Source organism: Carassius gibelio, chromosome B2 (genome assembly GCF_023724105.1).
Source record: "Carassius gibelio isolate Cgi1373 ecotype wild population from Czech Republic chromosome B2, carGib1.2-hapl.c, whole genome shotgun sequence".
Lineage (NCBI taxonomy): Eukaryota > Metazoa > Chordata > Actinopteri > Cypriniformes > Cyprinidae > Carassius > Carassius gibelio.
In genome coordinates, this window is record NC_068397.1 from 17,299,570 (window position 1) to 17,317,842 (window position 18,273).

The window sequence follows — 18,273 nt, forward strand, 5'->3', positions numbered from 1 at the left end:
ATAGCAACAGCGCCGAGACCCGCCCACAAAGTAACTTGCACTTGGCGCTTTGACACTTGCGTTTCAGATCGTTAAAATAGGGCCCTTAATGTTAATTCATATTTTATTAATTGTAATTGAATTATGAGATGTACACGGAGTTTGCTGAATGAGCTAATATTTTACAGAATTGAATTAAAAAATATTTTAATATAAATGTTCTTTTTAAAGTTCTGTTGATCAAAGAATCCTGCCAAACAGTATTACAGTTTTCACTAAAATTTTAGCTGCATAGCTGTTTTCAACATTGCTAATAATAAGAAATATTTCTTACCAAATCTTCATATTGGTTGCTGATTTGGGAAGAAGAATGGTTATAAAAGATCATGTGACACTGAAGACTGAAGTAATGGCTGCTGAAAATTCAGTCTGGTCATCACAGGAATAAATTATTCTTTAAAATACATTTTACTGTAACATGTAGTTTTACTCGTTTTACTCTATTTTTTTATCAAATAAATGAAAATAAATGCCTTGTTGAGCATAACTGAATTATTTCAAAAACATAATACATTTTTACTGATCCCAAACATTTGAACAGTATGGACACTAATGTTTATGTACCACAATTAGACAATTGAATAGCTATCATATTCTTCAGGCGAGTAGAAGAGCAGGAGACCTAAAACTTTTGTCTATGTTTAATATACAGTTTAATGCATATTGCAAAAACGTATCATGAAAGTGTTAAATACAAGGTAGATGTTTACACTGGTAGGCATACATTGTGTGTGGATTATTCTGACCTTTTGATCCTGCCCTAACAGTGAGCAGAGACTAAACCCTGTAAGCAACAGTTGGCTTGATGATACCATAAACCTCTAACACATAATTTTTATGTTCATGCAGAAGGTTGAAAGATGCGGAATGCTCTCATATACATGACACAAACATACTTTCCAGGCAGAAATGTAATACTCGAGGCTGATTGAAGGACTTTGACGCTTCCAGAGAGTAAAAGAGAAGAACCTTTTGAAGCAATTTTCACATCACTGATCTCCATCATATACACAATCTTGTCATTTACATTCTTGTTATTTTTTTTATTTTTTAGGCTTCAAATTCTCTTTGCAGGAAACATAAGAAACCTTTAATTTCCATCTCTACTCAGCACTTGAAATAACATTTTCTGCTCTTGGTTTTATGCTTTATCGATTGTCTCTCACTTGCAATTCATGCTGGAAAACAAGATTTTTTTTTTTTTGTTACTCTGAACAAAGAGCAGAGAAGTGAATAGAGAGGTTTATTCTCAACCAAACATGCAGTCGAACATACCAAAGACCAATCTTCCCACCCGTTATTATCTGCAAAATTATACCAGAATGAATTTAATGAATATGTCTTTGCCATCTTGATATCGTACCATCAGTTCAATTCAATTCAATTCAAGTTTATTTGTATAGCGCTTTTTACAAAATAAATCGTTACAAAGCAACTTTACAGAAAATTATGTTTCTACAATATTTAGTAGTAGCTAGTAGTTTGTGCACATTTGACAGGATTTTAGAAAAAATAAAAATAATAATAATAATACAAGACGTAGTCAGCTAGACGATGAACTATCAATATTATTAATTAAGTTATTATATGATTCAGTCACACATTTAGCAATAATTGTTAGTTCTGTTTGTTGATTCAAGGTAGCATCATCTGGGGTCCTCTGAGGGTCAGCATCATCTTTTCTCAGGTGTTCTGGATCCAGACTGGAGCTTGTTTAAATCCTAGTTACCACGGGATGTAAATCCCGTGGCGAAACATAGAAACAAAATACAGACATCATTAGCATAGCTGCTGATCCAACAAAGTAAAATTAGTTTAACCCAAGCTAATGAATAAAAATGCAACTTTGAACAGATGCAACTACACTCACAATTAAAAAGATACATTATTCGAATGCTTGGCGAAAGAGATGTGTTTTTAATCTAGATTTAAACAGAGAGAGTGTGTCTGAACCCCGAACATTATCAGGAAGGCTATTCCAGAGTTTGGGAGCCAAATGTGAGAAAGCTCTACCTCCTTTAGTGGACTTTGCTATCCTAGGAACGACCAAAAGTCCAGCGTTTTGTGACCTTAGGGTGCGTGATGGGTTGTAACGTGGTAGAAGGCTAGTTAGGTACGCTGGAGCTAAACCATTTAGGGCCTTATAGGTAAGTAATGATAATTTGTAACTGATACAGAACTTAATAGGTAGCCAGTGCAGAGACTGTAAAATTGGGGTAATATGATCATATTTTCTTGACCTCATAAGGACTCTAGCTGCTGCATTTTGGACTACCTGTAGCTTGTTTATTGAAGAAGCAGGACAACCACCTAGAAGTGCATTACAATAGTCCAGTCTAGAGGTCATGAATGCATGAACTAGCTTTTCTGCATCAGAAACAGATAACATGTTTCGTAGCTTGGCAATGTTTCTAAGATGGAAGAATGCAGTTTTTGTAACATTGGAAATATGATTTTCAAAAGACAAATTGCTGTCTAATATAACACCCAGATTTCTGACTGTAGAGGAAGTAACAGTACATCCGTCTAGTTGCAGATTGTAATCTACAAGATTCTGTGTAGTGTTTTTTGGTCCAATAATTAGTATCTCTGTCTTATCCGAATTTAATTGGAGAAAATTGTGTGTCATCCAATCTTTTACATTTTTAACACACTCTGTTAGCTTAGATAATTGGGAAGTTTCATCTGGTCTCGTTGAGATATATAGCTGAGTATCATCAGCATAACAGTGGAAGCTAATTCCGTATTTTCTAATAATATTACCAAGGGGCAACATATATATTGAAAATAGAAGGGGACCTAGGACGGATCCTTGTGGCACTCCATATTTTACTGATGATAAATGAGATGACTCCCCATTTAAGTAAACAAAATGGTAGCGATCGGACAGGTAGGATCTAAGCCATCTTAGAGCCTGCCCTTGAATACCTGTATAGTTTTGTAATCGATCTATGAGTATGTCGTGATCTATGGTGTCGAACGCAGCACTAAGATCAAGTAAGACTAGAAATGAGATGCAGCCTTGGTCTGACGCAAGGAGCAGGTCATTTGTAATTTTAACAAGTGCAGTTTCTGTGCTATGGTGGGGCCTAAAACCTGACTGAAATTCTTCATACATATCATTTTTATGCAGGAAGGTGCTCAATTGAGCAGACACAACTTTCTCTAAAATTTTAGACATAAATGGAAGATTTGAAATAGGCCTATAATTTGCCAGTACACTAGGATCTAGTTTTGGTTTCTTAATAAGAGGCTTGATAACCGCCAGCTTGAATGGTTTTGGGACGTGTCCTAAAGATAACGACGAGTTTATGATATTGAGAAGCGGTTCTTCGGCTACAGGTAACAGCTCTTTCAGTAATTTAGAGGGTACAGGATCTAATAAACATGTTGTTGGTTTAGATACAGTGATAAGTTTATTTAGCTCTTCCTGTCCTATGGTTGTAAAGCACTGCAGTTTATCTTTGGGTGCGATGGATGAAACTGAAGTGTTAGACGCTGTAGAATCTACATTCGCTATTGTATTTCTAATGTTATCTATTTTATCAGTGAAGAAATTCATAAAGTCATTATCAGTGACTGGTATTATTGGCCATGGTGACCTCTTTGCAGCCTGATGAATATGGATATGATAGGTCCAGCTTGAATAAAATGCTCAAACGAGAGGGATGTCAAAGAGAGCATGATGAATAATGCATATCCGTGTCTCTAGGATGAGTTCAGTAATATCAACAATTATTAGAAATGACCCCAGTGTCTCCACTGAAAGTGCTCATTTATTACAGCACTTCCACGTGAGTTCACTTCGGAATAAGCATAAACAAGTGTCCGATGTCGTTAATAATTCTGTCGCACTAAGTTACCTGGACTTGTATCTTGCTACGCAATTAATAATCTCACCTCTAGTTCAGAATCACAGGAATGGATTTCTGACAATTCGCCAAACTGTATCAAGGCCTCTCAGCTGCTTGCTGTCCTCCCATTCCTGTATTTGAGCTTCATAAGATGTGCAGGGCCCGTTGGTTTAAGTCCCTCAACTGGGCGTTCAATGTCCGATCAGATTCTGCATATATACACTGAGTGCGCCAGAGAAAAGGGCTTTGAATTCAGCCTTAATTGGGGGGGATCCTTTGATGGTGCAGTCTGTGTAATAGCACAAGCGGAGGAGAGCATTCCCAGGCCGACTTCCGTCGCAGCCCATTTGCATTTCCTTTTTCCTAGCCTGCCAAAAACAACTCGTAGCTCACCTTCTAAATGCGCACTTAATGAGAAGCAGACCAGGAGTGCCGCCGTAACCCTGTGGCGAGGATGAGAGATCCACACTTCTCTCCCCTTCTGGCCACCAGGAAGCTTTTTCGTCAGCCAGGCTGAGCAGATTAAACGTGCCCTCCGTCGAGCCCGCCCTCCCACCACATCAATGATTTGCGCAAACTGAATTAAACAAAATGAAACAGAAGAGAAAGAGCTCTTTTCATGTTGCGGATCAACAAGCGTTCCCCAAATCCTCTTTGGAGTGATTTCTAACATATGCTGGCTAATTAAATGCAGCGCTGGAGAAGATGGGCTGCTTTTCATCTGCTTCCAGTCCATACTTGTCCATGCCATGGCCATTTGTCATCAGTGCAGATGAAAGTCATTGCGTTGGCAGTCACGGCCTGGGCTCCGGTGCCAACCTTGCAAGTGCGTGTGCGTGAATATACGCTGCTGAGTGCGGGTTTGCACCTGAACGCCCACAAATGGAGATGGTGAAGAAAGTGAATCATGTCTTTTCAGACAATTAAGGCTGAGGGCATAGAGGGTGTCTAGTCACAGAGATGCTTTTTAATAGAATCTGGCTGAGTCTTTCTCATTTGGAGAGTGATATGAGCTGACACCACTGAATCTAATGACAGGGAATAAGGAATCCTCCACAATAAGGCCAAGATGTGGCTCACACTTCCTCGGTGAAGAGCAGCTCGGCAACACAATGAAATACCATTTGCATTTATATAGCACTCTGCAGGTGTTGATTCAGGTGAAATATTACAACGGGAGGAAGAATCCCACACCACAAGAGCATATTGAAAGGCACTGGCAAATAGATCCAGTATGTAAAAAGCTATCAAGTACAAATGACTACCTTTCCTCACAGATTCAGTCGTTTGCCTTTATTATAGAGCGGATTTTAGCCTGGCTCTTGATTACCCGGGGTGGTAAGATGGTTTTAAATGCAAAGGAAAATGACATTGGAAAGCTTTTCATCACTTGAGCCTGGAACAGGGAAGACAATGGGCGTCCCGGCTCTGTCTTTAGCCGTTAGAAGTCACAAACAAAAAGCATTGACGTACGAACGGCTACAGAATGCCAAGCTGGGTTTCTTTCACCTTTAAATGGTGAGCCAAGGGTATCTCTAAGGCAATTGTTGTTTTAATGAGACCATGCGGGTCTATGCTTATGTGCTTACACAGCTATTAATGACAGCTGACAAACTTGTAACATGCCTCACTTCCGTCCTTTATGCTAGAGGTCTGTGTTAAGAGCTTTTAGTGTGAACACAAATCAAAGTTTAGTTTAGTTGGTTGGTGTGAATATTATGTTCTTATGTCCCAGTTAATTTTTTATTATAATTATTTTTTTTTTGATTGTTCGATTTTGTAGAGGGGTAGGGACAAAAACAAATCATACTCGCAATGTTAATATTTTACTCCATAGTTCATTATATTTCATTCCAAGTGCAATATTTCATTCCAAGTGCAGATACTATTAAAATTGCATATGTTGTTAGTAATGTGACAATGAAACATTCATTACACAAGGTAAATTTACTTATAGTCTATATTGTAGAATAATATATATATATATTATATTCCCTTTCTTATGTTACACATTTAATACAATATATATATGAATAATATATCTCAATAATAAAACAACATTAATTATAAATATACAATCCCACCCCCGCAAAAGTACCATGGTTATAGTTAGTGTTAATGCAGTAAATCGCAGCACAGTTGAACAGTGATGTCATGAGGTCGATCTGAAAATAATACACTTGCCCTAAGCTTGCACTGCATGTTAGCCCAAACTTATAAACAGCTCAGAAAGGTAGTGCTGTTTCTTTCTGTTTTTGAAGTGTGTGTCATTAGATTTTTCTCACACACAACACAAATAGCAGTGAATAATCTAAGAAAGCAAGGCAACTTGTAAGCTCTAACAAAACTTGCAGGAAAAAGTCGCAAAAAGCAAACCATTTAGTCGCAGTATGGAGCCCTGTTAATGTATAATTTGCACATACCTGTTAAATGCTAATTGTAGTATAACACATCTCCCATTTCTGATCGTCTCAAGATAACTCACTTCCTTTGCGTGTCTTGCAATGCATTTATGGCAGACAAATGCAAGTGCTGTTTTTTGCACTTAAAGTTTTAGGGGTAAATACAAGGTGATGAACATATGAATAGTTCATTTCTGAGACATTACCTAGCTACAGCTTTGCCTAGCACTCATGGTGGTACTCTTGTTGACAATTTTCAGTATGATCTTTTCTCATTCATAGACTACATGGAAATAATATCAGACTGGCATCAGATGTAAAAAACAAAAATGTATTTTTAATCTTTCCCAACAAAATGTTATGATACAAAACATATAATGACATTTTAATGCATCCAATCAGTTAGGCCTAAATCCCTTAGCTTTAGAATGGTGATGCTAATGAAGCACGAAAGCTAATTGCAATAGTGCTAACCAGCAGCCATATGGAAAACTCGTAGATGATTCTTAAACAAACAAGATGCTGAGTCACTGTGCTAACCTTGATGTGGTGGGAGTTTCCCCTGCTCGTCAGCCTGCAACAGAGCGCAGTCATCCTCAAAGAGCAATGCTAATCATGCTATCACTGCAAAAATAGGTTACCCTCTCCTCCAGGAAATGACAGAAAGTATGAAGGTTGTTTGATCTGCTACTTGAAGCTAATATGACTAGAAACATGAACATGAAGTAGGCCTACTGTTGCCATTCAGAGTTATTTTATGATAATTTACCACAGGTCTTGCATAATATCTGACTGTGGTGTTTTTATAAAGACTGTAGAATGTAGACAAATTATCTATCTATCTATCTATCTATCTATCTATCTATCTATCTATCTATCTATCTATCTATCTATCTATCTATCTATCTATCTATCTATCTATCTATCTATCTATCTATCTATCTATCTATCTGTATAGTAAAAAGCTATTGTCTGAAAATATGCTAATGATAGGCCTAAGTAAGCATTGCTGTTTTGTGAGCACTGGTAGCCTTAATACAGTTAAAAACGATGTTTGCAAAATACAGTATATTTTCTTTCTCAATTTTTAGTACAAGTCTGCAACATGGCATGGTAAAATATAGTAAATGTGCATTAGTCTCCATACAGTTCATACTGCTTATATATGATACCACAGAAAAGTTTGAGGTTGATAAGATTTAAAAAAAAAAAATGTTTTAAAAGAAGCCTCTCATTCTCAACAAGGCTGCGTTTATTTAATCAAAAGTACAGTATTTTTTTTAATTTATATTATTAGAAACAACAACAGTTTTCAGTGTCACATGAACATTCAGAAATCATTCTGATGTCAAATCAAATCATGATGAGGATTTTGTGCTTAAGAAACATTTATTATCAGTGTGAAATTAAAAGTTGCTGCTTCACATTTTGTATTATATATTTGTATTTGTATATATAAAACGTATAATATCTGCACAGCTATATGATGCGGCTTATTTTGCAGTGCTTAATTCACAGACAAGAGGCATGTTCATTGCTTTGATTGAGTAGATGCATTTAATTAAGGGAGGCACCATCTGTAATATATCTTGCTCTGCAATTTTAGTCACAGCTTCTGAATCGCTATGGAGAAATTACAGTAAATCAGAGAGAACGCCTCGCCAGTGCCGATCACTCCAGCAACGGCGCTCATATCGGTTGTGTTATTTATTACGAAGTTCGTTTCAGTTTGAAAGTCACTCATTAGGTGGGATTGTGAGGAAAGTAATTGATGTGCGCTGGCAGGCAAGACACTTCTGCGTTTGCCACATCCATAATCTTTCCGTATTTGGAGGGAGTGAGAGCGGGAAAGAGACGGCGCGTCATTTAAGGGCACCCCTGCAGGATCCAAGAAGGAGGCAGATGAACATAAATTAGCTGTGTGTAAAACAGGCAGCGTTTGTAATCTCACAACGTAATTGGGCTCACTGGTTTGCCAGAGACAGATGACAGGGATGTAATGACAGTCTTCATTTATCTTCTTTATTGTGGTGGAATGCGTTGGCAGCGTGAGACTGGTGCCGGTCCAGATGAAGGAAACGTTACGCTGTGCTATCATAGCCATCAACAACAACCCACAGTGCTAATTTACACACTTAGACATAGCATGACTTTGTTAGGGGCGGCAAAATTGCCGGCAGGTCTAACTAAAGGCTGAGAGAGAAAAGGAGAGCGCCCATCCTGAGACTTCACGGTCCTAACTGGCTTCCTCCAGCAGTTTCCTCCTAAGGCTCGGTTCCTCCTTCCTCTCGCTCAGGTTTTAGCCTGTTATTCTTGTTTTCAGCAGCCCATTAACGTGCACCTTTTCATCTCTCCTTCTCTCCACTTCTTATTTAGTTTTTATCTCTTTCTCTGTGCTGAAAAGAGCCAAAGGCCAAGATGTAGACGACTAAGTATAGAGATAACCTCAGAGTTGCATTCCTGCATAGGAAAGTGCTTCAGAATTTCAAAGTTTGTATATGTGTTTGAAAGTCAATTTTGTGAACTTGTAGGAGTACCTTGGCATTGTACACTGATCCTTTCTCATTTTCTTATGCTCTTATGCTTACAAAAGGTGTATTTACTTGATAAAAAAAATACAGCTAAAGAGTACTATAATTTTATGAAATGATATTACTATTTAAAATAGCTGTTCTCTAATATCTATAACTTTTAAAATGTAATTTATTCCTTTGATGGCAAAGCTAAACTTTCAGGATTCATTACTCTAGTCAGCTAGAAACATTTCTTCTTATTATTAATATCGTGAAGGAAACTGGTAATTTTTTCTCCCAGGATTCATTGATGAATAAAAAACTCAACAGAATGGCACTTGTTAAAAAAGGGCATCTTTTGTAACATTATAAATGTTGTTAATGTGAAAACTTTTTGAACTTTTGAGAATTGTAATACGATGGTAATACGTTTGACAGCTTCATTCAGATGAAAAAAAAAAAATTATATATATATATATATCGTAATCATTTTAGATGAGCTTGCGAGCCGGTGTGCTATAGCTGAGCACACAGAATCTAATGATCTGCAGTCATCATCATGGTGAATTATGGTCAGAAAAAAAACATTTGAAAAAATAAATGCAGAGCCGAGCCACACAACAGTCATCAGACCGGAGCTGGCCTTGGAGAATTGCCAGCACTGACATCCAAACACACATTCACTTTGATTAATTAGTCTCAAAAGTCATTAGCACACTCGGTTCCTGCACTGAAACCATTGTAATTTTTGATTAACTGACATTATATGTGGAGCAGCGCTATTTTATTGGCAAGTAAACGGCAACCTAAACCAGATGTGACTAGATGAGAGCTTTTTATTTTTATTTTTTGCAGTCCTGTGGTGTGACAAATGAATTAAAAATGCAATTCCATATAGAGAATGTGGTCATAAACTGCATGTGTAATATACAATCATTAGAATAATGCTATTTAAAATGGTTTTAGATAAATTATAGCATGTCACACCACAGGACACTGCTTGCCATTTTCCCAAATTCAGTCGTGGGTTCACTTTGTCCCATGAAAGTAATACAGCTAATACAGAGTATGTCTGATAAAAACAGCATCATAAAGACTTATAATAAAACAGGACTGCTTAAATGAAGCAAACAAGTTGTCTTTTCATACTGGCTAGATCCTGCACATGAAAGTATTGTTCCACAGTGAAAGACAGTCTCCTGAGAAATGTGGATTTGAAGAAAACATTTTTTTTTTATTTATATAAAGGAAAGAAAAGCAAAGGGAGGAAAGGGAGCTAAGGACTTGGCTTATAATCCCCCAGAGAAGGAAATAAAGTCTTTCAAGAAATAAACAAGTAAATAAAATCACTCACCACTGGTGATGGAAATACCAAGTCAGTTGCCCTAAAATGGTAACGGCAAGAGAAAAGGGCTCATGATAAGAATATCTGAACTATGAATTAAATTGGCCAGTTTTTATGGTTTATTACAAATGTGCATTTTTGGCACTATTTGAGCATACTGGTTAATATAAAACAACAAACCATGTAAAATTCTCAGGTTTCTCACAAAACAACTGTATACTCGCAAATCTGACTAAACAGGAAAGAACGACTGAAAGTGAGATTTCTGAGAAAAGGAAGAATAACTTGTGAGTTTTGACATTTGTTCAGTCCATTCCCTTTTTGCTGACTTTCACAAATCTGCTGGAGATGGTTTATCCCCATTTATTATTTAAAACACTGCAGAAGTACTTTCTCGTGAGTACATCTCATCTCATTACTATGCTAACTCGACAACTGTTACAATAAGGATAGAAATGAATGACTGTTTTCTCATTTCTTCTTTCCCCGTAGCTTCATTCCGATGTGGACAAAGGTGAGGGCAATGTAAAATACGTGCTCAACGGCGAAGGTGCAACATCTATTTTCACCATTGATGAGAACACAGGCGACATACATGCCACAAAGCGTCTGGACCGGGAGGAACAGGCCTACTACACACTGCGAGCTCAGGCCAGAGACCGGGCCACCAACCTGCCAGTAGAACCAGAGTCAGAATTCGTTATCAAAGTGCAAGATATCAATGACAATGAGCCCAAGTTCCTGGATGGCCCTTACAATGCTCAAGTACCTGAAATGTCTCCTGTTGGTAAGTGCCTTCGATTTGTTTATACAAAACAAATCATCAAAGAGGAATTTTAGGAATACACAATACTGTATATCTGCAGATTTTGTAAATGATTTATTAGTATTGGTATATTTTGGACATTCAATTGTGCTTGCTCATTTTCTTCAAGTGAGCGTTAGATGATGGCAAAGGTAATCTAAACATAAAATGTAATAATAATATAAATTTAAGGCAAAACGCCTACAGGCAAAAAAATATATATATATTCTCTTGTAAATTTTGAGATTTTAGCTTGTCATAATATGTTGTAGCAGAAAGAAAACATTGAGAATACACTTTTAAGTGTTTATTTGATTGCACGTTGTCTATTTATGGCTGCAGATTTAAATTAAAATAAATAATTAGTGTAATGTAGTGTAGTGTAGTGTAGTGTAAATAATTAGTAATAATTAGCACTGAGCAGCGCTTACATACACCATACTTTACAATTTTATATCTGTACTCTAAAGGTTTTGACAGAGGGGGTTGTTCATATATGATTTGCCTGGTTTTATACAATATTTTATTAGTTTATTCCTTTTTTTATAGCTGTTGACAGTATTTTCTGATTTATGGAGTGATAAAAAGAGATATCCAAAATCCTTTGACTCGAATATGTCAACAAAATGAAAGCAAGAATTTTGTCTTTATCAAGTGTTGAGATTTCTGTTTAGGGAATATATTCAAATTAGTTCTTAATTAATTAGATAATGCCTCCTTTGCACTTTTAAACATTCAATTTCAGAAAAATTGCAATACAAAAATTATTTTGCAGGTTTTAATATAATCAATCATGTAAAGCTGAGGAAGGCGATACCTATTAGTAAAAAAAAAAAGACTATATTCACCTGGGGTGTCTTGCCTTAATAACAATAGCTGTTAATTTTATCCTTAGCAAATCTCAAAATGAATAACCTTTTTTTATGTTTTATTTTAAAAAAAGATATTATAACATTTATCAATAATTAGTTTAAGAGATTAAACAAATATCAGTTTATCATATTAGCCAGGGTAAATATTGGTGCATCCATAACAGATATTTTGATATTCAATTTCATGGTGATTATTGGTAATTGTGTCACGTATTTGATTAGATATTGAGGGGTTGCTGTTGGTCACCTAAGAACAGTGATATACATAATGAATGCCCTCGGTACGAGCCACTTGTTTGTTAGTTCGACCACACAGAGCGTAGTAGCTGACAATCACACAAGCATTGACATGCTTTTTTATAAGAGCAATTAACATGCTGGCTGCCACTGTCTGTCCGACGGCGTGAACAAAGCCATTAGCCTCTGTGAATGCGAGCGACCCTTGTCCTCAATGACTGCTTTATAGATCCATTTAAATTCATTAGCAGTCAACCGGTGATGAATGAATTTGATTAACGAGAAAATGATTAATTTAATTTGGTAATTAAGAAACAGGAGATTGTTTGCAAGTCTGAGGACCACAACCTAACCCAGACACCTCTCCCTCAAGCCAGACGTCAGCATGAGGCTGCAATGGAAATTCACAACATATGCCTTATACTCCCATCCAATCATTTTCACACACTGCGGTTTCGCTATGATGTGTATTTAAGGGCTGACCATATGCCGGTGTCCTTAACTGGCTATAAAAGTACCCGCCTATTGAATCTAAAGAGTCTGAAATGATTCTGCAGAGGTACAAGGTTACCTATTAGAGATGTAATCACATTGCGCCATCAGATAAAAAGTAACACTAATTTGGCCTCGGTCCCTGTGGTGAGGTGTTGCCATGGTGCTGCATTTTTGTACATTCAGCTGTGCCTCCAGATGCTCAGGTTACCAATATGACAACATCTGGGCCTGTCCCTAAATGTCTCCTTTACTTTTTTACAAGCAAACACATTTAAGGATAATCTGCGTTTCTGAGCAACACCGCAGTCTGGACCGGTCTGTAAATTGCACTCAAATGAAGGCCTGGCACTTTCCATTAGCCATTTTACAGTTAAATCAAATCTGGGGGAAATATCAGTAAGCCAGTAAAGCAGAGCTAAACTTCCCTTTGTGCTCCAGTTCTACAGATTAAATGATAAAGTATAGAATCTACACTACCTTTTAAGTTTTTATAGAAATTCTTATTTACACTTAGCTATGATGCATTAAAACTGACATTTACAAGGCTTTCTCTTTTTTTTATTTTTACCAAAAAAGAAATAAATACAAAATTCTCTTCTTTGTATTCTTCAAAGAATCTATAACCTTTCCACAAAAATATCAAGCAGCACAACTGATTTCAACTGTGATAATAATAAGACATTTTCTGAAGTCTGAGTAATGGCTAATGAACATTCAGCTTTGGCTTTTTTGTTGTTGTTGTTTGGCTCATGATTAGATTTGTTTTGTCCTTCTGAGCTTTTTGCAAGGATGCATGGCTTAATGAGAACTGAGGCAACACCAGCTCTGTACTCTGTGAAAGGCACATGATACTGCAGAAGCCAACACTACAAATGTTTCTATCTGAGTAATGTTGTTCATTATTTATGCAAAAGATGTGAAAAAGAAGCGTTTCCATCCAATGTGTTCAAGAGAGCATAATCGTATTTTCTGGGGAAATTGACGCACAATGAAAATTAAAGTTGTTGTCACTAGGGAAGCCACTGTGGCTCTTTTATTCAATGTAATTACTTACAAAATGCTCTAATGAACTTCATGTATGCTAGCCATCATCAGCAGATGCCTCGTTTCTGTGACTGACAGCGTGTCAGATTGTTCAGGGAGACAAGAAAAGCCTCTTTTAATGCATATCACAGGAATTAATTACATTGTGTATACTATATTAAAATGGAAAACATTTATCTAAAGTTGTAATAATATTTCTTTATTGTTGTTTTTACCATCGTTTTGATCACATAAATACAGCCTTGGAGAGACTTCTTAAAATCTGCTGGAACAGAACAATAGACATCTGCTTATGTGCATCCTAATATTTCTTTATTGGTTTACTTGAGCCTGTTTTCATGATAGGCTACATCAGATTTCAGTCCTCTAATCAAGTGAGGCTTAATGCCAGTGCATGTCTGGTACCATTTGACCAAATTGCGTGGATAATTCGTTCCAGGCACATCTGTAGTTGAGGTTAAGGCGACTGACGCAGATGACCCCACATATGGAAACAGTGCAAGAGTCGTGTACAGCATCCTTGAAGGACAACCCTACTTCTCAGTGGAACCAAAGACAGGTACGCACAAATTACACATTCTTATTCCATTGCAGCAAAATATTTAAGCACTAAAATCTTTTCCAGCAGCAAGATTTTGAGTCGAGCTCTTTAGGTAAACTGTACAATATCTAATTCAGATTCATTTCTAAAAAAAAGAAAAGCACCACACGCTTTCTGTTTTTCAAAGCGGTAACCACAAATTCCTGTAATGGAAACATGCAAACGTCAAGAGACCGCTATTTTGATTGACTCACTTAAAGACAGAAAAAGTTGATGGGACTTGTGATGAAGTTACTGGCGCACATTACCACCTGATTACAGGGAATGAAATCCTTAATGTAATCAGCACTCTAGCTGTAACTGAGGTCATTTCCACATATGGACTCAATCAACATGGTAAATTACAAACCTTGATTAAACTTTTTCTCCTTTTTCTTTTAAAGTGTGGCTAATTTTAGAGATGCCACCACAACATGTGGAGGAAAATGAAGCCAGATATAGCAAATAGCAGTGCTTATTGATTAGGTTTTATCATAGCTTCCTGTGTTCAAAAGGAAGTATGTACTATTTAATCACCTTCGGATGTGCCAAGCAATGATAATTCCAAACCTAACAATGATTTGGAGAGGAAATTGATTTACAGTCCTGTACTGGCTTCAGTGAATTTGACTCATCGATGAGAGATCCATTATGATATGGCCTACAAATATGGAAAAGGTCTTTGCTATTTAGATTATTAAATGGTAATCCTATTTTAATTGATGCACACTCAATCTTCCTATAATACAGAGGGTTAGTGATCCATTTTGTAATCTAGATGCTTTTTCACAGCTTTTACAGGCCAGGAGGATGTTATCATTACACAGTACATCTCATGCACCAACAACCGCCAATGTTTCTTACATTTTAATCAACGGGACGTTTAGGAAAACAATAAAAATGTTTCTGTGCAGGCATTGTGAGGACGGCTCTGCCCAACATGGATCGAGAAGCACGGGACCAATATCTGTTGGTAATCCAGGCCAAAGACATGGTTGGTCAGATGGGAGGACTCTCAGGCACAACGTCGGTGACGGTTACGCTGACAGATGTTAACGACAACCCACCCCGTTTTTCACGGAGTATGATTCTTCCACTGGTTTTAAAACAAACCTAGAAGATCCATCATTAATGCATACTGCTTTCCCATTTAATTTGCATGCAAGCAATCTGAGATTTTTAATGGCTCAGGCTGATCTTGTATTATAGGGATCAAACGCTCATTGTAGTTGCTGTGTAATTATCAGGTAGATGATCTTTTGAATAGAATGGAACAATCTTATTTAATAATAGAGGACTTTTAGATCATTGTCAGTTATTTCTGTCCCTATTTTTAGCTGCACGATACCATCATCGGCATCAGTATGTGTCCGGGATTGTGTAGAGCTTAGTCTGTCCTCGTGCTTGCTATATCTAGAGAGTGTCTTACCTGCTACGGAGCAGAGAGATACATTATTAGTTCAGACCTGGCCCTAACAGCTAGGCGATAAGGAAGGAAAAAAGAGAAATAGCATCATCAATAACCTCTGCGTGTGTGTGTTTGCCGGGCCTCTTTTGCAGAATCCTATCAGTTTGCTGTGCCTGAATCCCTGCCTGTGGCATCGGTGGTGGCCAAGATAAAAGCCTTGGATTCTGACATTGGACCAAATGCTGAGATGGACTACAGAATTATAGAGGGCGATGGCCTTGGGATGTTCAGGGTCGCGTCAGACAAAGATACCCAGGAAGGAGTCATAACTCTACAGAAGGTAGGCCAGAGACAGTCCAAACCTTATACGTATGTACTTGCGTCTCCATTGCTATGACAGGAAATAATTGAAGGCAATACATTTTTCATGCCTGTAAAGGGGGTGCCCCTTGTAAAGAAAATGTGCTAGATGTAAAAAGTATGTATCTTTAGATGTTATCAGAGGTTAATCTCAGGCTATGTGTATAGAAGACACTAAAAACCGCTGGGATCATTTCTAATATAAAAGCCCTTTGTGTTTCTGTCAAAGTAATTTACTCTGTGCCTGTCTGGCGAAAGAATGCTGAAGAACTCAACAGTAGCATGCATTAATGGCTATCATCCTGTTTGTTTTACACACATGGTAATGATGTTAGCGGTTGGTCATGACCCAAGATCTCCAGCCCACCTACTCTTGACTCCTGACATTTTGCTTAAAGGCAAAACTGTCCAGTATGAATAACACTTATCTTACAATTCATTATTTATTGACTTGATTGTTTTTTTTTGTTTTGTTTTTTATGATAACACATATTGCATAGCATTTTTTTTTCTTCAAAAATGAAATTCATAGCTGTTTGTCAGATTTCCTGACAAACAGACCTTGGGCAGCCAGGATCCATGACCAGACCTCCAAAATTGTCACCTTGACTGCCGGTGTCCCCCAGGGCTGTGTCCTCAGCCCTTTATTGTTCTCACTGTTGACTCTCAGCCTGGTTGTCAGCAACCCCAACAACCATATCATCAACTTTAGAGATGACATCGCAGTGCAAGGGCTCATCAATAACAATGATGAGATAGCATGCAGAGAGGAGATGAGAGATCTAGAAAAATGTTGAGGAGTCAACAACCATCTCTTAATGTCAACAAGACAAAAGAGATAATTGTTGACTTCAGGAAATCAACAGTGTTTGGAAACTGCTCTTCCTCTCACTGGAAGCCCCTACAGTGCAGACTGCTCAGCATGTTATTTCCCCTGAAGCAGTGTCTAAAGAAGGGTAGTAACAAAATGAAGGACAATACTTTGGCCTTCAGCTCTTTATTCCTTTAATCCTTCTGGGAGAAGCCTCAGGAGCATATACACTCCTGAACTACTGGACCCTAGAACAGTTTCTTCCCACAGGCTATCATGCTCCTCAACTGCTTTGACCCACCTTACTCCCACCCCATGCTTATGCATCATAATTAATAGATATAAAAAATAATAATACAGAGGAATTTGTTGCAGGCGTATATATATATATATATATATATATATATATATATATATATATATATATATATATATATATATATATATATATATATATATATATATATATATATATATATATATTATAGTTTAATGTGTTTTGATTCTAGCATATGTATGTATATGTTTTTATATGTGTCAGTAATGTGACACTATTATTTTGTTCCCAAATCAAGATGATTCACAGCTATCTTTATTATAATTCTTTTTTTAAATTTCTGAATAAGAATACATTTTGGTGGGTGGCCTCTCCAAGGCTGTAATGCTTGGGGGAAAAACATTGGAGTTTGGCAAATTCATTTATTACTGTTTCTTTAAAAATATGCATTAGTATGCATCAGTTCTGTTTCAGAATATTACTATTTAATAAAATATTAATAAACTCCAAAATCCCCAAATTTAAAAACTTTAAATATTTTTTATATCTTGAAAACAATCTTTTTTTTCTGGACCAGATTTGTGCACTCAAGTGTATTCAAGCTATATTGAAAGTATTTTATTACTTTTACTTTGTTACACCACTTGACATTTACATAGAGAAATTACATTGAAATATTTGTAAAAAACCTTTATCAGAAAAGTATGCAATGAGCATGAATACGAAGATAATCTTTTTGAAAACTTTGTATATTGTATATAAAGTGCGGTATTTTATATTTGAACTGTGGTTTCCAGGGAAACTATGTAGTATAGAACTGACAATAAACTGACTCTGACTTCTCATTTTAAAAGTGTAGCTAAACATTCGCAAGTACTGGATTTGGCTTTGTTGTACCCTCAGGGAAGTTATGTTTTGTCAGTGATATGAAGGAGGCTCGGAAGGTAGTTTTCAATGTGCTGCATATTACGGCAGACAGGAGTGATAAATGACTATATGAGAAAGTATTCCACAAGACATTTTCGGCATCATGTATCTCTGTCTTAAAATCAATGTACTGCTTTGACACTGTTCTTTTCTGTCCTGTCAATCGATAACAATACTTAAATGAAATATGATAGCTAAAAGGAGTGGATCAAGGGTTCTTGGACGCATTATATACATACACACATCACAGCTAGATTTCAAATGTGAACTCTGTTTATGACTTGCCTGGATGTTTACCACATGT

General features: G+C 36.8%; 1 protein-coding gene across 2 annotated transcripts in view; it reads left to right on the forward strand.

Annotated features, from left to right (window-relative positions):
* cdh7a (cadherin 7a) overlaps positions 1-18,273 on the forward strand; it is a 56,337-nt gene that overhangs the window by 13,190 nt on the left and 24,874 nt on the right. For both annotated transcript variants that reach the window (XM_052549715.1, XM_052549716.1), the window contains exons 3-6: positions 10,646-10,940; positions 14,046-14,165; positions 15,101-15,268; positions 15,747-15,934. In XM_052549715.1, coding sequence (XP_052405675.1) covers positions 10,646-10,940; positions 14,046-14,165; positions 15,101-15,268; positions 15,747-15,934 — 771 coding nt within the window. The remainder of the gene's footprint in view (positions 1-10,645; positions 10,941-14,045; positions 14,166-15,100; positions 15,269-15,746; positions 15,935-18,273) is intronic.